General features: G+C 37.4%; 2 protein-coding genes across 3 annotated transcripts in view; one reads left to right on the top strand and one right to left on the bottom strand.

The window, feature by feature from the left end:
* Positions 1-685: 685 nt before the first annotated feature.
* On the bottom strand, positions 686-5,583 carry LOC121735923 (F-box/WD repeat-containing protein 4). The gene is made up of 8 exons (XM_042126921.1): positions 5,243-5,583; positions 5,073-5,148; positions 4,687-4,919; positions 4,194-4,396; positions 3,824-3,947; positions 3,417-3,558; positions 2,190-2,327; positions 686-880 (listed from the first exon to the last, which is right to left on the bottom strand). The coding sequence occupies exons 1-8, from the start codon at positions 5,422-5,424 to the stop codon at positions 725-727; spliced, it is 1,254 nt and encodes a 417-aa protein (XP_041982855.1). The 5' UTR covers positions 5,425-5,583; the 3' UTR covers positions 686-724.
* An 840-nt stretch (positions 5,584-6,423) lies between these two features.
* Positions 6,424-23,475, top strand: part of LOC121735922 (abl interactor 2) — a 24,655-nt gene continuing 7,603 nt past the window's right edge. The window contains exons 1-3 of one of the 2 annotated variants that reach the window (XM_042126919.1): positions 6,424-6,706; positions 7,218-8,101; positions 9,498-9,713. In XM_042126919.1, coding sequence (XP_041982853.1) covers positions 6,688-6,706; positions 7,218-8,101; positions 9,498-9,713 — 1,119 coding nt within the window. In that variant the 5' untranslated portion in view covers positions 6,424-6,687. Of the gene's footprint in view, positions 6,707-6,922; positions 7,019-7,217; positions 8,102-9,497; positions 9,714-23,475 lie in introns of those variants that run through there. The other variant, XM_042126920.1, reaches the window with a different exon arrangement.

Here is a 23,475-nt window from a genome sequence, read left to right as displayed (position 1 = left end):
GGAGCTTAGCGGTGCCCGAATTGACCAATCGTGCTATTCCAGCGGAATGACAGCGAAGTTTTCGAGCATGGTGATTGATCAATTCGGCACCGCTAAGCTCCGCTCCGCTTCAGTGGAAACGCAGCCTAATAGGAGCGAAAAAATAGAGGAAATGGGGGGAAATTATTTGAAAGGGCTTATTTGAACGCGCTTATCTTAGGAACTAGCTTGCTTAGCACGGGGATTGAAATTTGTTTCCGATCTTCGTAGACAAAATATAACTATAGTTGTTTTGATAAAAGATCCTACACCTAAGTAAATAAGGTCGTAGATTCATTGTCAATGTTATTTTATTTTAAAGTGCATTTTGTGAACTGTTTTTATTAACCATTGTTTAGCGTGGGAAAATTGATAATTCCACCCTCAATGAATCTACATCGCCAGTGTCGCAAAAAATCGCAAAACGTAAAACGTCGTAAAAGTTGCCCGCAAAACTTACATAAAAATTATTTCTGTTGTCGATGAATCTACGAACTTATTTACTTTAAAACAGGAACTATTTTCCAAGAAACTATCTATTTCTTATAGATCGACAAACCCCGTGCTAAGGCAGCTGGTCCGATTTGAAAAATTCCTTCAGTGTTAGATAGCCCATTTATCAAGGAAGGCTATAGGCTATATTTTATCACGTTTATACTAATTCATATAAGACTAATACTTATACATTTTATTAACATCATCATATTCATTGAAACGCGTGTGAATAATCTTTCGGAGCGGTAGTGGCGGAGCTGACGTTAAAGTTAAGAACCGCCACCCCACGATCCGCAGCGGCGATCAGCTTGCTTGTATCGAAATCCATACTGTAGACAGGCGACATCTTTTTCTGTGTAAAGTATATCTAGAACAAAACAAACAAGAATTTTTAAGACTGGGTTGCACCAACTAACTTTAACTTTAACTTTGACTACAGTGCAAAATGTCAAATCTTTGGGTAAAGTTAAAAATGGACGCCATCAAGACGCCATATTTAACCATAACCATAGAGCTCGACAAGGTTTTAAATGCACGTGGCGCAAAAAACAATCAGTAAGATCCGGCGCAGGATAAGATGATATTTACAAGTCAGTGTGGTTGTATTACGATGCTATGGAAAAATTTTTGGCATCCATTTACGACTTACGAGTGTAACACCACAGTGAGCAAAACTTCGCTGCTAAAACTTCGACGTCCTTCATTGTTGCTAGCTCAAAGACGACTGAACTCGGCACGCGAGTGTAAGCAGGCAACTTATTAACCATCGATCAACACGAGCCTCGCACGAGGGACGAGGCGAGCCACGAGGCGAAGGACGTAGCGCGAGTGTAAAGGCCGTATGACTCGTGTCGTGTCGGCCTTGTTATCCTTTATGACCTTTATGGCTCATCTTATTTTTCATATTGTGCGCGAAAGAGTACCTAGGCATGATCGTTTAACAAACGATTATCACTGAATTTACCAGTTGTTTGTCCATAAGAGCTCAATTTTAATACATATTATGATGAGTTTAAAGGCTTTTTAGGGTTCCGTAGCCAAATGGCAAAAAACGGAACCCTTATAGATTTGTCATGTCTGGCTGTCTTTCTGTCCGTCCGTATATCACAGCCCTTTTTCTCCGAAACTATAAGAGCTATATTGAAACTTGGTAAGTAGATGTAGTCTGTCATGATTGAAATGAAAATTAATAAAAAATTTAGGGGTCGCCATAGGTACAACTGAAACAATTTTTTTTTCATCTAACTTCTGCGTACGTGGGGTATTTATAAGTCTTCAAAAATCATATTGAGGTTTCTAATATCATTTCTTTTCTAACCTGAATTGTTTGGAAGAGAGACTCTTCCAAAGTGGTAAAATGTGTGTCCTCTAACTTCTAAAGTAGGGGTATGATAATTCTAAAAAAAATATACTTATGATGTACATTACTATAAAAACTACCAACGAAAATTGGTATGAATAAGATTTAGCAAGTAGTTTTTTTTATACGTCATAAATGGTAAACCTTAAATTCACTTTCATTAAATCAACTGAAATATAAAAATAAATCAAAAACCTTGTATTCCATAAAAAATAAACCTTATTGCTGCTGCGGAACCCTTCATGGGCGAGTCTAACTCGCACTTGGCCGGTTTTTACGTCAGTCAGAAGTTAAATTTTTCAATAAAAATATATACCTGCACATGTCTGTAAGTCTGTCGTACGTCATACAACACACAGCGGGAATACTCTGCGCAACCAACAACAACTGCATTGTCCGAGTCTGTCCTCACACAATATAGGGAAGATTGAAACGGATCCATTGCTTCGTAAACCTGCAATAAATAAACAATGTCATTATTATCACAACATAATATATTATATAATTGGAATCTCGGAATCGGCTCCAACTATTTTTTTTCGGGGGCGATAAATCGATCTAGCTAGCGATAAAGCTTTTATTATCATGCAAATTGTATAATATATTGAGGATTACAACTTAATAGTTAAAAATTTTAAGGAGAAATTTATTTTCTTCTTTTTAGACTATTTAAATAAAAGCTTTTTTCAAAAAGTTTTTTGAATATACTTATTTAATTTTTTGTTTTTTAGTTATCTCTGGGCCTCTGGCTAGATTTCTTAGTCTGTTTGATTGTAGTTCATTTTGTTTAAAATCTGATTAACTATATTTGATTTTGATAAGTGAAAAATCCGTGTCTTAGATATAGCGAGTAGTTTGTTATATTACGTTTATTTCTGCTGTCTGCATGACTAAAAAAAGTTAAATTTTACTCAACAAAAGTGACCGGATTCAACCTGGCATTTTCTAAAACCCCGGCTGGATTTGACTTGAAATGACATGACACGACACGTCACTTCACGTCACGTCACGTCACGACACGACACGATATTACACGACACGACACGTCACGACTCGACTTGACTCTATTACTTTTAAATTTACTCTCAATGAGCCCTTTCATTTGATACCCATATTGCAGAAGTGCATAAAAATAACTATTCCCCTATCTTGGAGGAGCCGCCATATTGGATGTAGAATGACATTAAATTCGTTTCCGAGTTACTCTCAAAAGGCCCTTTCATTTAATACAATATGGATAATATTGTAGGACTGTATAGAAAATAACTATTTCGCCATCTTGGATGGTGGGCCATATTGGATTTAGAGTGATGTCACATACCATATCGTGCATTGTCATCCAAACTTAACGTATATGCAACATTTCAGCTCAATCTGTTAAATATTCAAAATTGAGTTCCAAAATTTCACCCGAACATACATACATACGTACAAAGCAAGTTAAATAAAAGCTTTTAAAATATAAACAGTTGAACATAATAACATGACCTCCTCCTTTTGGATGTCTGCTGAAATTAAATTTAGTATTAACATTAAAACTTACTGTGTGTCCCACTCTAGTATCAATCATTCCCAAAGCTGACGAATGTGTGACATAGACGAAAGTGTTGTCATCCCGCCATCGTATGTCTCTCACAACTTGCTTGCTGTTCATACTCTCACTTGGCGATATTAATATTTTATTCCTGGAAATTCGTTGTATGATATGGTGTGAAACCTCGCACATTAGTCTGCACCATATGCGCCGCATTTTGTACACGATGCGTTCGGCGCGTACGGTGCTGACAAATGTGCGATCAGCTAATTCCTCTCTAGTCTCTGTAGAAAACTAATTTATTTGTTAACAAAAGTTACATTTTAATAACTTTTAAATCAGTTTAGTGAGAGCATAATTAAGTTAACCATTAAAATAATTAGTATTTTTAATATAATTTCATTTATTACACCTACGTAGTGACATCTAGTAAAAGAGGCTTACTATTTCCATTAAGCCCTACAGCCAACTGGGTCTCACATTTACTGGCAGCCAGACATCTGCAGCCAATCACACCTGATAGGGAAATACTTGTTTTACCTGCAACAAATTACCATTATTATATTCAAAATATTTTAGAATCTTAGCACTGGTAAATCTTACTAAAATATTTCTATTATAGAAGATACAAAAACTTTTATTAACAATATTCTGTTGTAAAAAGTTTTAAGACCCTTATAAATGTAAAACATGAAAATATTTAAAAGTTAGCCATATAACTTTTTCTTTGTTTTGATATAAATAAATAAAAACTTTCGAGTTATGAAAGTTTTCAATTATACTTACAATAAGGATTGTTTATGTTATCAGTCTGCCTTTGCCAGAACATTATACAGGGCGAGTTATCGGACACAGTCACTATGTTGCTATTGATAGTTTCCACAGCTGACACTTCCACTTGGCCACTTTGATGACAGTTTTCTATATGACCCAGTAGAGTCGGCTTCTTGGTATAATCTTCCATGTCAAAAACTGCAACAGATCCATCCCTAAAATGATAGAAATTTTTTAGAATATTTGCTAATAAGATTCTTTAAGATCTTTTCCACCATAAAAGTATGAGAAGTAGGTGGATTCAGCTAAACAATCTCGGAATAATACAGTTTTGAGATGGTTTTAATGGAGTGTCAATATAACAGAACTAGAAAACGGTAGAAAACTAACTACGAAAATCTTTGTTCAAATATTGGATGTAAACTTTGAAAATCAAGTTATGATAAAATAAATAATTTACATATCAATGGCAGTAATTTTGAAGTAATAGCCTTTTAGTCCTCACCTATTTCCACAAGCTAGTAGGCGCCCTTTATAAACAAATCTTGATATATCGTTTGTACGTATATCATCTCTTTTAACAGTAGGTACTGGTAGAGTCCATAGCAGATTATTTCTATGTAGACCTTTCCTGTCAATAGAATAACACTGTAGGTTTGCACCGACTGACAGAAACAGAGCTTTAGATTCATGAAATTTCATCCAGGGCATGTAATTTGTATTATGTTGTATGATAACCTGTAAGTATTACTTAAATGAAATGAAATTTTATTTTTTTCAAACAGAATAACAGAATAGACAAAAACAGTTACTCGCGATGACACAAGATAAAAATTACAGTTCATAATTTCAATTCAAATTTTCTAAATGTCTTAATTTTGAGTTAGGTACCTTATTTTTAAAAATGCCATTCCTCCAGTTATGTGATATCCTGCATCTGTTATACAAGTTGAATGTGTTGTTATCACTGCAATATGGGAAACATATTATGGTATGGTAAATTCAATACATGATACCATAATCGTGTGGATATTTTTATGGAGGTAGAGACAGATATTTACCTGTAAAATTGTATTATTAGTTTGTTGTGAATTCTAGGTCGCCATATACGAGTTTCGTTAACGATGATTTCCTTTAAGCTCTTACATGTTAACATAACATTACGGAGATCAGATATTTCTAAATACGCGAATATTGTTGCTAAAACATCCAATGGAAGTAACACCAAATTAAGATTCGTCATTTTGCTCGAAGATAAGGCGAGAATAGGTTTTGTTCGTAAAAATGCTTTTCCTTCAAACTCATTTCTGTGACTAAAATGATTTTCGATATTTCTTTCTAAGACCAGCGCTTTAATAAATTGAAATTGATCATTGTTTTTCACAAAATAAAAATCATAACCTACAAAAATTAATTTCTTATTAAACGTCAATGTCAGTCACATGTCAGTGAATGTCTATTTTTTTTTAAATTTCAATATGAACTTTCCATTGAGGTACTATTATTCAAAAGTACTCTGTGGGGTTATTGAAGAGGGGGGTTGCCGTTCCTTAGCTTAGCGTCGTATATTTTTCGAGATATTTACAATGCGCACACTTACACGCTGCGCACACTTGACCCACATGACCATAATCTAATGTATATCTGAAGTAAAAAGAAGAAGTGATTTAGAAGACGGGTTCCTCTGTCATGATTATCAAATTTGGTTTTTGGAAGAATGTGAAAGAGTGATGTTGTGTTTTTATATTATTTTCCTAAAATTGTGTTATCTGGGTTTTTAATGTGTAATATTGGTAGGATATTAACCTTTAAATATTCGTTATCGTGCACAAGTGTAGGAAAGTGATGTGATAACTAGAAACGTGCTCTTTTGTGTTCCCTCCAAAACTCCATCAAAAGTTTCAGTAAAGCGTCCTACCACTTTACTGCATCGACCGACTTGACTTCTTGACTGTATTGACTTAATACTTACACTTTGACTAGACTTTAGACCTGACTGACCTAACTACTGACTAGTAACTGACTAGAAAAAATTGTATAAAGAATATTGTTTTCCCGCCATAATATTATACTCGACACTGGCCATGGCTATAGCCGAAGTGCCATTATATATAAAAAAAAAAATATCAAATTTGTCAATTGTCATTGTCATTTGGCTGTATGGGCAACGCTCCCTTTGCCTGTCCCGACCGGGACGAATTAACAAATAAAAAAATGTCATTGTCATTGTCAAAACTTTAATGAGATGTTCCTTGGACGTTCCCAATTAATTTAATTTTATTATTATAATAGTTAATAATTTTCGCAGAATTGCAATACGTTCGTTCGCTGCCACTAATACTTATAATGTAGCTAAATCGGCCAGAACATAAATCAGCTAACCGTTTTAATATATTTGAGCGTTTTTAAAATTGACGTTAGATTAGACTTTTGTTTTCATTGTATGTATTCGTAACCGTTTTGCGTTGCAGTTTTTGTGGTGATTTTTGTCGTACCTGCATTCGTAATGGATTTGTTCAAACAAGGTAAGTATGTGATTTCATATTGATATAAAAATTACAACTGCGTTATCACACACAAATGTACGAATTCGTGTACGATTTGTTATTGTGACGAAAATCAAGGCCGTGGACGTTGGTGCCAGGTACGATACACTACCAGTTTCGACGTAATCCACGGCATTCCCGGCGGGGAAATGATAACAGATTCAATTGAGTCGTGTTATCGTATTGTCCTCACTATCATTCGTGAGGTAACAGTCGTCATCAACACCCGTATTTAGAACTTACATTAGCATAATTGTTGCACTCTCGTAAACTCGTTCCGTTGTTTGGCAGGTAGATTGTTATAAATATTCCAGTGCCATTTATATTGTTTTTACTTTTTTCCTATACAGATTGGTCGAGAAACCAAGAAAATAGTTCTTAAACAAATAAGTGTGTTGTGTATAATCAGTGATTTGTTAACTCTATTAGGCAATGGTTAATTATATAAAGATATTTTCGTGCTGTGTTTACTAAACCCTGGTTTTTACAGGTATGAAGGGTCCAGCGAGGCCGGCTCCGGCCGTGCCCGGAATGCAAGTCAACAGATACTTTCCCGTCACAAATTGGAACGATGACCCTTTTGGAGATGTCTTTGAACCGACACCGAATTTCGCACAGAAGAAGAAGCCCCCACCAAGACCTCCACCACCAAAAGTTAACAAGCAACCAGATGTGCCCTCAAAACAGACACATTTTATACGTAGACCGACTGTGTTGTCCGCTCTCCTATCCCGCAAAAGTAAACCGACTGTGAATCAAAAAGTAGATAGTGTAAATACCCAACCAACTTTTGTAAGTGAGTTAAGTAGTGAATTGGACCCAAATAGAATGTTTCCCAAATGTGATCGTACTAATGTCGGAACGCTGATAGACTTCTCATCTCCACCGAGTTCTCCCACATTCACAACCAGATCCAGTAGTGATGGTGTCAGTGTTGATAGCTTCGGTTCGGATGCTACAACCTCCACGAACCAACACAATGCTCTCAGCGGAGGGAATGCTTCTCAGGCTGAAAGTGGATTTGAGGATGACTTTGAGATGTTCCTGGGATCTAGGAAGCCTCTCAGTAAAGAGGATACTCTAGATGATTTTGGTGGAATTGATCCTTTTTCCCCACCTGCCATATCGAGTAAACCAATTGTGCCTAAAAAACCTGTAGTGTCTAAGGATCTCTTTGATAATAGTTCTAGCCATTATGCCGTTCCGCCCTTGAAGGGACCAACGATTATCCGTGCTAAGCCAGCCAGGCCGAAGCCCCCAGACAATTCGGCACTATTGAAGTCTACATTTGGAAACAGTTTTCCTACGACTGCGATGAGTGTGAACACAATGACACCGATACATAAAATTAGCACTGGATTCAACGATCATGTGGTAAGTGACAAAACTATTAGCATTTCATATTATGTAGGTTGTAGAATATGTTTTTAAGGAAGCATCAAAAGTGAGTCACAGATGCTAAGTTGTAGATATAATACAGATTGCCGTACATAAAGGTGACTCATGTCCAAAAGATATCTATAAATAAATCTTTAATACCTTGATAATATTTTCATCAAATTATAACTTTATGTTCAAGTAAAAAACACAGCATCGGGCAGTTACTAATACATAATATAGTATGTATATTATATTCCAATTACTTAGCTTGTGGCTAAAGCCTTAAATAGGTTATTAAAAACAATAATAAAATAAAAACTGGTTCCTGTTATATTTTGCTACTTATTTAAAAATCCTCACTTTAGTAAGTAAAGAAAACCTTGATGTGTGTAAGCACAATTATAAATTGGTAGCAACATAAAAATCACCTACACAGACCAAATTAGACACTGAATGTTAATAAAAAATTTGTAAAATATACATTTCTGGGTGATTACTGGCTACAAAAATGACTTTACTAATAACTAGATGTTGACAACCTGTTACTTTGTTCGCGTTTCGTAAGTCGCGCGGAAATCTTACATTTTGCGACCCATTATTGTTTTCTAGGAGTATTTTGAGTCCTATCTCCCTACCATCAGTTCCCAAACTTATTTTGTCTACTGCCCACTTTGAGAACAAATTATGTCTTATTGCCCCCATTGTTTCAATTTAAAATATATCCCGATGAAATACAATATCAGCCCCAAGCCTCTACACAACAACCCATATTTTTCTGGGTCTGGGCCGCCCTTTAGACCTTCAGCGCCCATAGGGGGCGTTATCGCCCACTTTGGGAAAGACTGGCTTAGAGGTTTGAAAGTAAGAAAGACAAACACACTTTCGCATTTATGATATTATTAGTAAGTATGAATAGATAAAATAGCGTGTCTAAACAAAAACATTGAATAAAAATATTGTGATATAAATCACGTGATATCGCGATTCTCGAGTGACCGACTTAGCGCGTTATTTTGCTGTAACGATTGTAAAGCAATTAATGTAATACGATCATGGTCTTTGATAATGGTGATTATGTAAGAACGTGCTTGGAAGTCTATGGTTCGACAAGAATTTCTGTGTTGTATGTGCTAAATACGAGTGACGAATTAACAATGCGATTAGAATTTAGAATTGCTGCAGGCAGTGTTCGAAAATATGCATTTAAAAAACATAAAAATCATTGACAAAATCAATGCTTAAACTGGGTAAAAGCTCCGACACATAACTGGGAATTTCCATCGCATCGCAAATATCTGAAAATGACATTATGCGATGCGAATTCGCATCATTTTGCCAACCGAAAGACACTCAAACATACATTTGCTTCCATAATATTCATAATTTCCAGGACTCGAAATCACTCTGGCCTGAACGCGAGTCAACTCCGCCCATGCCGACCATCCCTCCTCCACCGCCGCCCGTCATCGACGATGATCTACCACCGGTCTGGCCGGAGGACGTGGAGGCGTTGGTTGATGGTGATGATGGTGAAGATTGTGATGAGCCGTACGCGGTGGCGCTCTTCGACTATTACACTGGACATCAGGATGATCTGTGCTTCTCGGTGAGTTTCCTATTTACTAGACGTTCCGTGCATTTTTCAAATCGGACGAGTAGTTCCTGATATTAGCGCGTTCAAACAAACTCTTCAGATTAATAATATTAGTAATATAGACTAAGGGCCTCTTCCCGATAAATGCCAGATAGGCTATATTATCTGACAGATGGAGTATCTGTCAAATAAGTTGTGGATAGCCTATCCGGGATTTATTAGTAAGTGATGAAACAGTCCCTAAATACGGAATTTTACGCAAAGGTCGAAGCAGAGGGCGCTACTAGCACAATAATCCGACCAAAATCCGACAGTGACATGTTGCACACGTCACACGTCATATCTTGTCACTTGTGTGACACTCGTCAGTCGTCACACAATGAGAGTGTTTGTTTTACCCTAATTTACTAAATCACTGAGGCGTCAATAGATTCGAGTTTTAGCTCTGGTAACTTACTTAAAGGCCCCCTTACAAAACTTCGGATTCGTGTCTCATAGCATCGAAATTTTATCGTCACAATTTTATTTAAGTACTAGCTGACCCGGCAGACTTCGTACTGCCTCATCGATAAATAAAAGACCTAATCTTTTGTATAAAATGATTTTAAAACAAACAAAATAATTATTAATGAAAAAGCATTTATTGAATAAAGCATGAAGTTTTATTATTATTTTCGATACATCATGTTGCTTACTTAGAAATCAGAGTTTTCCTGAAATACTGGCTATTTATAAGGTTTAAATTTGATATTCACAGACACACACTGTGAAAATACAGTCTGTTAATTAATTTAAAGCTTTCTCATAAACTATATTTTTTGTTTTGTTTTGTGGTGCGTAAATAAACAAAGAAGACGGTTTTCCGACGCGCGAACACGCGACGTATAATTGTCCATGCGCGAAACAGGGAAACTCCAAGTTGATTCCACAAACTTCTAAAGACTGTCCTTGCGATTTATTTATGGTCATCGCAAAGGCCAGACGTACTGGAAATTGTAAGCGTTTAAAATCGAATGGTAAGTCCGTTGGAATCATCGGTATCCGCGGGATCAAGACATCCTCTCCTTTGTATTTTCCTTTTATGATTGTCGCCTCAATGACGTTATTCATCAGTCTTTTCACAGCCAGTCTTGTTCCATTGCATAGTCGAGGTTGATTAATGTTACGCAGCATGATGACAACTGATCCTACTTTTAACTGCAAATTGTGAGGTGGTAATCCAGGCAATTCCAGTGAATTTAAAAACTCAGTGGGATAGTTGATTACGTCATCCTGGTTCATTACGGTGTCGACTGATTTGAAGGAAACCAACTGTCCTGGAAGAAAATTCTGAATGGTCGCATTAAGATCCTCTACATCATTATTTTTCGCTGCTAATATTGCTCGTTCACCCAGCCAATTATGGTTATTGAACTTTTGCGCTATATCTGGGAAAACTCGCTGAATAAGCTCCACTTTTGAGTCTGTGATGTGACAGAAATCTGTAGGTAATGTGATGAATCCGGTCGAGGTGTCCACTGCAACTTTATTATTTCCAATGTCTAACAACTGCTTCGCAAACACATTAGCAGTTTCATCTTGTTGCAAAAATACTCGCATGTTAGTTGTTAAGTGGAGTGTCTTTACGTACTGCCACAAATTTGATGATTTTAGGCATGCATTTAGTTCATCAGCAACAGTTGATCGGGGAATAACTGGAAGAGTCTGACGAAAATCACCTGACAACAGAATCATGGCCCCACCGAAAATATTTTGGTTGTCACGAAGATCTTTCAACGTTCTGTCCAGTGCCTCCAGTGACCTCTTATGGGCCATTGTGCATTCATCCCAAACAATTAATTTGCATACCTGTAGGATCTTGGCCATTGCGCTATTTTTGGCGATGTTGCAAATTGGTGTTTCGGTGATTTGCATGTTTAGTGGTAATTTCAAGGCAGAATGTGCAGTTCGCCCGCCTTCGAGCAGAGTTGCAGCTATTCCAGATGAAGCCAACGCTAGAGCAACATCATTTCGCGATCTGATCCTCGCCAAAAGCAATGAAATTAAAAACGTTTTTCCGGTTCCTCCGGGAGCATCAAGGAAATAAATTCCACCAGATCCACTGTTCACAGCTTCTATCAAAGTGTCGTACGCAATTCTTTGTTGTTGATTTAATTGTGGAACATTTGTACGAACTGTTTCGGCCAATGCTTCAATGTCGTACTGATGTTCTCTTTGCAACTCGTGGTTTAATGCATCGTGCATATGACGATTGGGTGCTGTCATTCCCAAACACGACAATACTTTATTTGCCATCAATAAACACATATCTTCTATCATGATCAATGTGTCATTGTAAATTTCTTCAGTCATTTGTAGTGTAGGATTCAAAGTTTGACGGCGCACACGATACAAAACATCCTCAGACATGTCATCTCTATACTTAACCCACAAATCTTTTGGATTCGAGGGGAAACATGTCGATATGATAATCGCAAACAATGTACGAATTTGATGCGGCGACGAAGATATTACGGAATCCTTGAGCGTATCATCCCAGTGCGAATCGTTCTCAAGTAAATGTAATAGTTGACATGCCTCACGGTAAGTCGCACACAGCTGTCCATTAACTGTTCTCAGTTGTTTAAACGATGTCGGACCACGAACATTCACCAACAACAACCGCAAATAATAACATTCATCGTTATTTGGATGTACTGTGTAGATGCGACCCAGAGCATCTGAAGCAAATACATTTGGATGTCCTTCAACTGGTGTTCCTTGTTTTCGACGCTGAAACGATTTCGATGATGCGTTCCATGTGTAATAGCGTGGCATGTCAGCATACAGCAAAGTGCGAGCAAAATCATCAGTTTGACAAACTGTGAAGAAACTTGTTAATGTTGTCGACGGTGGATGTGCCGCCCTGTCTGCCGCGTTAGATTCATTAAAATAAACTCGTTGACCATTTTCTAAATGGACTGCCAAATGGACTACTGTAGGGTGTCTTTCATGGATCGCAAATGAAAAGATACGCCAAATAGCTTCGTTGCTACTTACATAGCGACCCATCTGGTACTGTGATATTTCATCATTTGCATTGGTTACACCGAAGACAGCCATATCACTACCTTTATTAACATATTTACATATGTACTTTATCGACTTCACAGAATTACAATATTCCACATTGATGTGAGTCTCAAAAGCTTTGGACAATATTGGCGAGTATGGCACAATCCAACGATTGTCTACATCAACATTTTGTCCTCTTACCTTCACAACTACCGATCGCCCACTGTCCGCAACTGATCGCCGACGATACAATGGGTATCCATCATTTCCCGTTATGGTTTCAGCAAGCAGGTCTCTTGGGTATCGTTTGGAACACCTACCGTCGACCATACAGGGTGAATTGTAGTTGAAATGTCCGCAAGGTCCATGTATCATGTGTTTGGTTACTACTGCATGCAATTTTGGGTCAACTATTTCATCTGGAATTTCAGCTGAAATTATAGAATCAATCTCATCTGGCCTTATTTTGTCCACTAACCAGACTAAAATGTGCGCATGTGGCAATCCACGCTTTTGCCATTCTACAGAGTACATCCAACAACGGACTCGGCCATACACACAATGCTTTATTAAAAAATTCATGAGAGATTTTAATTTTTGTTTAAAAACTCTGGCAGTTATGTCATGTCTATCAACTGGTGTTTGGCTATGTAGTAATTCCTTCTCGATTTCGGACCATTTTGGGTTACATGTGAATGTAACAAATAAATCTGGGCGGCCATAATGCCTAACATATGACATAGCATCCTGAGCATATTCATGCATGTGACGTGGGCTTCCTATATAAGTAGCTGGCAAAATTGTCATTCTTCCTACATTATTCACATTGCCATCAGCATTTATAGCATCGCGGAGATGGATGTATTCCTCTGACCGTAGCCGTCGTTGGTTCAAACGGATGTATGTCAATCGTTCAGTCTCAATTTTGACATACATGTCAACTGCAAACTGATGAAAAAGTCGTTGACACATCAAAATATGATTTACTTCACCTTGACGGATCATGAGTCTGTATGAATAGAAATTCATAGCACTAACTTTTTTGTTGGTTTCAGCACCTGCGATCAAAAATGATAAATGTTTAAATTGTTACTTAGATGTATTGAATTTAAAAATATTATTTAATCTTGTTCAATTCATTTACCTGTTACTTGATTTACCATTTTGATATTAAAATGGTATCCATCTTCCCCTTGCCAGAAGATCAAAGGATATTGTAGTGCATCATAACTCCTGTGTGTTTCAGATACACGTTTTAACTCACTATTCCGACGATGAAGCACAATATCTCTAGATTGTAAATTTTCGCCCACAATGACAACAGCCACTTCATCAATGGTAGGTGAATTGAACCTCCTTGTGTGTTCACCGGCAGGTGTTTTGTCAGCTCGAATAATAATATTATGGCTATCAGATGGCATCCGATCCAATGCTATTTTGAACATGTTTACTAAATTGTTATTCTGATGAAGAAATATTTGTAATTGTTGGACAATGGTTCTCTTCACTGTTGGATTGTGAGCACAACGATTATTAATTTCCGCATCTGAATTGCCCATAAAATAAATTTGTAAAAATTGATGATCTGCATCAGTTAGTGGTAACAGAGTTCCCAGTAAGAGATAAATTTGTCCTTGAATCTGTAATTTTTTAAAATTTGTCCATTAATAATTTCCGATATATATATTTTAGTACAAACTTGAATAATATAAAAAAATATTCTTATATAATACCTTGAAAGTGGGCATGAAATTGTCTTGTATAATATGTGTAGCACCGAATGATGTCATCTGGAAACAGTTGTTATATTTCTGAATGTTGGTCAAGAAGTGCTTAGAATCATTTCCAATCCCAGAAACCAAAGAGCGTAAAGGATCTGGTGGTGGGACCAATTGTGGCAATTTTACTTTGCCTTCAGCACAACATAATCCAGTAGATTCACCAGTGTATTTTAACGCCTTACAATATTTACAAATTGTTTTCATTTCCCCAATTGTTACCGATTTGTCGGCACAATAATCAATTGCCGGATCATAGTGGAATGCAGCTCGTTCAAGAATCACAGGAGCACTGCGTCTGCGGATTCGCTCAATTTCATTATGTCTAGCTTGCTGTTGTTGTGTTTGATGTGCACGAACTCGTTGCATTCTAAGCCTATCTCCTACATTGTCACTCACCAAAGAACGCAATTCTGACATAGCAATACGACTATTTTCTTGATCTGTCTGTCTCTGGTCATCAGTGCGGTTAGCACGTGAGGTAGCTCTTCGCACATTTGATTGACTACGACGACCTAAGTTAGGTCGTCTTCTCCTCGGCATCGTAAATTGTAATTAATCAAAGTGAGAAAATTTCCCGCTCATTTAGCAGTAAAGTGTCACTATCACAAAAAAGAACACATTACTTGGAATGTCACTATCACAAAGGATCACCAAAGTAAAGAAAGTTCTCGCGCACGTAGCCACAAAGATAGATATAACGATAATATAATTTTTTCCGTGCTCTGAAATGCGACAGGATGGAATGACATATCAGTTGGTTGTCAAATCTAATGTCAAATACATATTGAGATTGCGTTCAGAATTTAAATTCAAATTCAAATTCAAATTCAAATATTTTTTATTTGCCAGAATATGGTACAAAAAGATGTTAATAATAATAAATAATAGCACAAACATATTCTGCCATACACGGCGTGCAAATATTTAAATATAGATAATACATAATAGCTTGGATTACAATAATTAATTAAAACAGTAAGATTGAAATAAATTAGATACAGTAAATAACATTTTATAAATTCATTAATAACATTTTATAGATTCAATAATTACATTTTATAACTTTAATAATTACATTTTATAACTTTAATAATTATTACATTTTATAAATTTATTAATTACATTTTATTCTTAACTTGTTAACTTAAGATTTATAATTTAATTTGTCTTTATTATTATTGATTTATCTTTCGATTTCTATATAGTCTTATTAAAAAAATAATCGGACAGAGTAACAACTTAAGTTAGCTAAAATAAAAAAATAATCGGACAGAGTAACAACTGAAGTTAGCTAAAATTGTGTTTATTTATGTACTATGTATTTTGAGACTATGCAATTTTGTCGTTATGAGGATTTTCCCGGCAATTATTCGAATTTTTCTCACCTTTTAAACCTTCCCTAGACCTCCACGAATAATTCAAGACCAAGATAAGATAAATCCGTTCAGCCGTTCTCGAGTTTTAGCGAGACTAACGAACAGCAATTGATTTTTATATATATAGACTAGATGATGCCCGCAACTCCGTTGCGCCAAAATTAGCTTATCGCGCGGGAACCGTACATTTTCCGGGATAAAAAGTATCCTATGTCCTTTCCCGGGACTCAAGGTATCTCCATGTTTCAGCAAAATTGGTTCAGCGGTTTAGGCGTGAAAAGGTAACAGACAGACAGACACACTTTCGCATTTATAATATTAGTATGGATAGTCGACGTTGATCATGAGTAATCAATAATCATAGACGAATATTCGTAATTGCTGGTCCATCCTACCACCTACCAACGTAGAAATCTATATAAATAAAATTTAAATTTTGTTAGTCTCGCTAAAACTCGAGAGCGGCTGAATCGATTTGGCCGATTGCTGTCTTGAAATATTCTTGGATGTCAAGGGAAGGTTTATATTAGAAGGAAAGTAATACGAAGTTCACTGGGTCATATGGTAAATGAAAAGAAGAATATACTGTATAATCGTGCATTTTTTGCTTCGGAAAATCAACAACTTCAGTCAGTCAGTGACTTTATAGTGCCCAAGAATGCGTTATAAAGGAGTGAGCACACTGAGACGGGCCGTGCCGGGGCTCATCGCAAAAATCCGCCTCCATACAATTTGTATCGAAGCGGATGCGCGTATCGCACACTGTGTCGGGGCGTAGCGCATTTCCGTTTCGATACAAATTGTATGGAGGCGGATTTTTGAGATGAGCCCCGGCACGGCCCGTCTCAGTGTGCTCACTCCTTTATACTCAATCATAGATGGTTTTCTAAACGGATGGCCTTGTACGTTCTGTCATAACAATGCAATGGCGTGCGATGTGACAATGTGAGATAAAAGCAATTTATTGGATTACGTAGATGTCTTGTTTCTTCTTTTTTTCTGGTTGGTTGTCACTTGTCAGGGAAAGATCCGACTTCCGACCTCAAGAGACTAGACTCTTAATAACTTTAAATGGTCGGATTAAGCTTTTAAGGATACTAAAGTTTAAAACAATATTTTAGATTTACGATATTGATAAAAAAAATTTGTGAAAATGTAGACTTTGGAGTCAACGAAACACTATTTTGTTTCTATAGCTATATAGTTTCTATAGCAAAACCTATATACTTTTAATTACTATAGCTTCTAGAAATCTATAAAAAGACATGCTGCCTTTTGGACTTCAACCATAGATCCTAAAATAGGGAAGAAACATAATATATTATACTATATAGCCACAGGCCTAAACGTGGGAGAGCCATGCTTCGGCACGAATGGGCCGGCTCGACCGGATAAATACCACGTTCTCACAGAAAGCCGGCGTGAAACAGCGCTTGCGCTGTGTTTCGCCGAGTGAGTGAGTTTACCGGAGGCCCAATCCCCTAACCTATTCCCTTCCCCTCCCTACCTTCCCCTATTCCCTTTCCTTCCCTCCCCTATTACCCCATTTCCCTCTTAAAAGGTCGGCAACGCACTTGCAGCTCTTCTGATGCTGCGAGTGTCCATGGGCGACGGATGTTGCTTTCCATGAGGTGACCCGTTTGCTCGTTTGCCCCCTTATTGCATAAAAAAAAGGCCACTTACGTATCAAGTTTAAGGGGGCGACAAACCCTAAAGTGTCGATTTTATAATTCATTTTTATACTTAAAAATAAGCCCCGAATTGTTTCATTTTCTAAAATTAGATACTACATTATATTTCCGAGAATTCGATCTGAGCAAAAACACGATATCTTAAAATTTTCTCGATTGAAAAAAACTACAAAGATGCATCTAATTTTCACGAATTTTTAATTTATCGCCATAACCGTGCATTGAACTAAGTTAATATTTTAACACATTGTATAAAATTCTATCATTGAGAGAGCGGATTTTTAAAATGTTGTATATTTATCGAATTATTGAGGAAAAATTAATTTGGCGATGAATCCGTATCGTTCTTTTTCACCTGATATATGAAAGACGGCCGTGAGTGTGAAGAGAGAAGGACGATGTTTGATTTTTGGGGTTAGTCGCCCTCTTAAGCTATGTACCTCTCTTGTATTGAGATTTGAGATTTATTGAATACATATTGATTATTGAGTAACACAGCTGTCATGTGAATATTGCTTATTGCATTCTCCACGACCAAAGAATCAATAGCTACATAGTTCTGTCGATACCATGGGAAGTGGTTTTTCATAGGAACTATTCTATAAATGTATCCGCCGAGCCAGTACCACTTTTCAACAATATGGCTACGATGCAGTCGGAATCATATCGAATAGCAAATAAATACTTTGATAAACTAAAAATCGTCTGCAGTCTCGCCACAAGGTCAACTTCAGTTCCTTTGTGGTGAGAGTACCGACGCATCTGCTCCCGACCTTTGAAGCGGAGGAATTCTGGCCGACTGATGTGGTTTACCGAAGGTTCTGGGGGAGACTCCGGATTGAAGCGCGCGTCACGTCGCATAATGTGTAGTTGTTAGGTTTATATAATTTTTATGTATGTTAGTCATTACGTTAAGTGTAAGTATATATTGTATGGGCCTACGTAGCTTGATTTAAATAAATAAACTAAACTAAAAACTAAAAAATTTGAGAATTGTCATGGCCGACAGTCGAAACTCACAGATTTTGAATTTGAGAATTTTCTTGGCTTTCAATCGGTGACGGAATTAAGAATTTCCAAAATAGGTTCCAACTATAGCAGAATCGCTAGTACGCACTACGGGATTAAGTTTTTTTGTAGTTATTTTACATAGATTAAGTGTCTAAGAGTCTTATACGGTCAGCATAAAGTCCTTTAGAGGTTAAATAACTCAACGTACTTTTGCTACCACAACTCGTTTTATATAGCCGACCAATGGCAAGGCTTTATCAAGAAAACTATAGTTACTAGAAATACTATCAATTATCATCATTATAATGATTATCTTCACTTACTCTGAGGCAGGGTTCTTGGACTTGTTTTGTGTATTCTCGTTTGTGTGCTCGATGCAAAAATATCCTATGGGCTTTGGACAGCCCAAAGGATATTTTTCATCCCAGGAAAGTGTACGGTACCCGCGCAATAAGTGAATTTTCTAACGGTGGTGCGGTCGTCATCTAGTAAATCATAAAAATGTGGCACCGTCCTTGACATACTAATTAATAATCATGTTAATTATGTTGTCAGTCTGGTTGATATGTTGCTACTGTGTCTATTTCGTTTTACGCTATCTTTCTAATTAAAGATGTTTTATCGAGAGGGAACCGTACATTTTTCCGGGACAAAAAGTATCCTATTTCATTTCCCGGGACTGAAAGTATCTCCATACCAAATTTCAGCAAAATCGGTTAGGCGGTTTGGGCGTGAAGAAGTAACAGACAGACAGACACACTTTCGCATTTATAATATTAGTGTGGATTATACCAAAATGACACATAAGTAGATGTCACAAAACTAAGTGAAGAAGCTACATAACCCCAAAAAATTGCACTAAGTAAGTTACTTATATCTTTTAAAAATTAAAGGCAATGACATAGCATTAACGCAAGTCAACGTACACTCTGTGCGATCCTTTATCTATTTCCCACAATTATTATTTATTTCAGTATAGTTTATATTATACTAACAATTAAATTTTATCGTTTATTATAGCATCATTTTTCCGCGTTTTGTTATTAATCCGTAGACACGTTCAGCGACCTACAAAGCGTTATCGAAATAGGTTTATTAAACTGCGTTTGAGTCGTTTCCTGTGTGATATTGAGACATCATCATCATCTTTATACGTGGGAGAGCCATGCTTCTTCGGCACAAATGGGCCGGCTCGACCGGAGAAATACCACGTTCTCACAGAAAACCGGCGTGAAACAGCGCTTGCTCTGTGTTTCGCCGAGTGAGTGAGTTTACCGGAGGCCCAATCCCCTACCCTATTTCCTTCCCTACCTAATAGGAGAGCCTATTCCCTTTCCTTCCCATCCCTACCCTCCCCTATTACCCTATTCCTTATTAAAAGGCCGGCAACGCACCTGCAGCTCTTCTGATGCTGTGAGTGTCCATGGGCGACGGAATTCGCTTTCCATCAGGTGACCCGTTTGCTCGTTTGCCCCCTTATTTCATAAAAAAAAAATCATCATCATTTTCATCCTCGGTACATCTCTTGGCTTTAGGCAGTCGCTCAATGTGCAATGCTGACACCCTGGATACCAATATTATAAATGCGAAAGTCTGTCAAGAGGTAACACAAAGAGAGACCTCTGTGTGTTACCTCTTCACACCCAAACCGCTGAACTAATTTTGCTGGGTAAAGAGATGCTTTGAGTCCCGGGAACGGACATACTTGGACATTATGGAGATACTTTTTAACGCGCTTTTTTCCCTAAAACAGTTCCCGCGCGATAAAGGAATTTTTGGAGTTGCGGGCGTCATATAACTAGTTTGTGTATAATTCTTCCAAGTTTTTTTTTCTATGGCATACGGCAAAACGGATAAAAGATACGGCTTATCCCAGCTCTGGCATTTTTATTTATGTACCTATTATAGTTTATTATCAGCTTTACTGCCTTATTTAAACACATAACATTTTTTCCTGCTAACGCGGTAGTAAAAATCGACTAGTTCCTAATAACCAAAGTGGGACACTAGTTCTGTTCTGCTCTACCGTATAGAATATGAGCGAGATGACATTCTCATCAGTGACCCCAGGACCTATCGCGATCGTCTGCTCAATCTGTGAGGTATTTGACCTATAGCACAGTATAGCAATATGACATATCCCTACAGTAGTGAAACGAATGTACTTGCGCAGAGCAACGGAGCAAGGCTACCACCCGTACTTAAGATGCGACCCGGTCTCAAGACGCGTTTCGGCTCTGTGATTGGTCCAAATTTTGACAGCCAACCAATCACAGAGCCTGAAACGTGTCTTAAGTCCGAGATGCATCTTGAGTACTGACTATTTATACCAGCCTAACTCGCGGAGTTTGTGTACCTGCGCCCACAGGGGTGACGTTGGCGCGTTGTCTACGAATTTTGTGTTGTAAAACGATAACTTATCTCATAAACAATGGGATATTATAATAAATGTTCACTGTACGGATGTAAATCTGATTCAATAAACAAAAAGGATTTAAAATTTCATAAATATCGGCTCACAGTTTACACTAATATTGTGTTGGCCTTGGCGGCATGTATTTGCATCTCTGTTTTATTGTTTACGTTGTAAGAAGTGTAACAAGGAGAGAAATTGCATCCGACTCATATTCAACCTTCGAAAATACGACCATGTTTCTTCGTATCGCTCCAAGCTACACTGGTTACCAGTACGTCAGCGCCGCTCTGTGCAGGCACTGTGTGTGCTATATTCACTGCTGCATCATCCCCATACTCCCGAATATCTCGCCCCTCACTTTCAATACCGTTGCAGCAGGCACGATAAAAACCTCCGATCCACTTCAAATGAGCTTTTAAGAGGATACACCAGGGGCGAGAGAAATTGAAAATAGGTATTTGAAAATGTATTGCTGTCTCACCAATCTCAAGTCTCCCACCGCAGAGGATGGGATATAATATGATCCTGTTGATAGGAATTATTCTGCACTATAACCAATACAAGTTTAAAAAGCATGGAATAAAATTAAATTAAGAAATTTAAAAAAAACCCCCGCCAAACAACTTTAAAAAGTAATGAAATAATATATTTTACTGACTTTAAAAAGTTTAAGTAATTCCTAAGTGTAAAGTGATATTTTAGTCCATAATTGTTGTCAAGGTGTGTCGGAGGACCGCTAATGTAGATGTTTGATTTCACATAACATTATAGTTTAAGGGTCAGTTCACAGCGAACCGAATCGAGACAATTAGTGACATGGCGATTAGGGCATGGCGGTATTGGGAATCTTGCAATACCGGTATAATACCGGTATTGATTTTTCAAAAACCGGTTTCCCGGGTTTTCGGTATTTTTGCGGTATTTCTTTAATTCATCAAAAAAGCGCTAAATCCTTTATAATTTAATCGAATAAACAAAAAAAAACATTAAATCAACTTGTTTATTTAAAGTTTGACAGTTAAACAGTGTTTTGTTCCTTTTCTCTCAACTAAACAAATGTAACTAAAAAAAACTTCCTTAGGCATACTTAAAATAACCAACAATTTAAACATTAAAAAAGTCACTATCATTTACATTTAAGTTTCCAGTGATGGAATCCAGACAGCCCCGGAGAAACTGGAAGCAGTTAAAGTTGGCCAACCCCTAAGAACAAAACCGAAGTGCGGGCATTCCTCGGCCTATGCTCATTACCCATACTACAGGCGTTTTGTTAAGGGATTCTCGGAGATAGCCAAACCATTACATCTGCTGACAGAAGATAAACGACAATTTAGTTGGGATGAAACTTCTGAAGATTCTTTTCAGAAACTGAAGAAACATCTGTGTGAAACACCAATATCCACAAACTGAAGGTCAGTTTATAGTCGACACGGATGCAAGCAACACGGCCATCGGAGGGGTGTTATCTCAAAAACAGGGTGAAAGAGAAGTTGTTATTGCATGTCTTAGCAAATCTTTATCTAAGCCAGAGAGAAACTACTGTGTGACAAGAACAGAACTCTTGGCTGTTGTAAAGATGCTACAGCATTTCAACAAATATCTCATCGACAGACAGTTTTACTGCGAACTGATCAATGATCATGCAGCCTTAAAGTGACTACTGCAATTCGAGAATCCAGAAGGTCAAGTAGCTCGATGGATTGAACAGCTCCAGGAGTATGACTTCAAGACGGAACACCGCAGATGAAAGACGGCCTTCGTGAAAGTGCGTCGGCATTGCCATAATGCCGACGCACTTTCACGAAGGCCGTGTTTGGAAGACTGCAAACACTGTGTTAAGCAGGAATCTAACGAAGAAACATTAAAGTTAACGAGAACAAGTCCTTTGGGTCTCTGGGAGAATAATGCTATGAGGGAGGCTCAAGAAAGAGATGACGACCTTCGGCACATCATCACATGGAAGAAACGGGGTGACGTAAAACCAATCTGGAGTGAGGTTGCACCCACTGACGCTGTCACTAAGGCGTACTGGGCGCAATGGGACAGTCTGATACTTCAAAACGGAATACTCTACCGGAAATGGGAGAAGACTAACGGCAGAGAGTTCCATCTTCAGATAGTTGTCCCAAGAACCAGGGTACCAGATGTTCTCACAGCATAAGAATCAGCAGGTCTTTCTCTCTAAATCCTTCGAACCCTAGCACGTAACATTATTATAATAATAAGTGTGACAAAGAAATATGCCAACACAGGACTCACACACGCGCAGCAAAACTATTATTTACTTGCTCAGTTGATTTTGAGTGTATTGGTATACGTTTTCAATTGTTTCATAAATCATAATATTGTGTTGAAATTTGAAAACACGTGTGCGTATACAAAAATACATTAAAGCTAAAATACCGAAAAACCGGTATTTTTCTCTTTAACACCGGTATTTAAAAA

This window comes from Aricia agestis, chromosome 18, assembly GCF_905147365.1.
Source record: "Aricia agestis chromosome 18, ilAriAges1.1, whole genome shotgun sequence".
NCBI lineage: Eukaryota > Metazoa > Arthropoda > Insecta > Lepidoptera > Lycaenidae > Aricia > Aricia agestis.
The sequence above is the reverse complement of the archived record's forward strand: the minus strand, read 5'-3'. Positions and strand labels throughout refer to the sequence as shown.

Excerpts from the sequence above, each read along its gene's own strand:
- LOC121735923 (XM_042126921.1), bottom strand. The coding sequence starts at position 5,424 with ATGACGAATCTTAATTTGGTGTTACTTCCATTGGATGTTTTAGCAACA. Across the intron at positions 5,149-5,242 it reads CTAATAATACAATTTTACAG|TGATAACAACACATTCAACT; the intron begins GTAAATATCTGT and ends CCCATATTGCAG. Across the intron at positions 2,328-3,416 it reads ATACTAGAGTGGGACACACA|GTTTACGAAGCAATGGATCC; the intron begins GTAAGTTTTAAT and ends TATTTATTGCAG.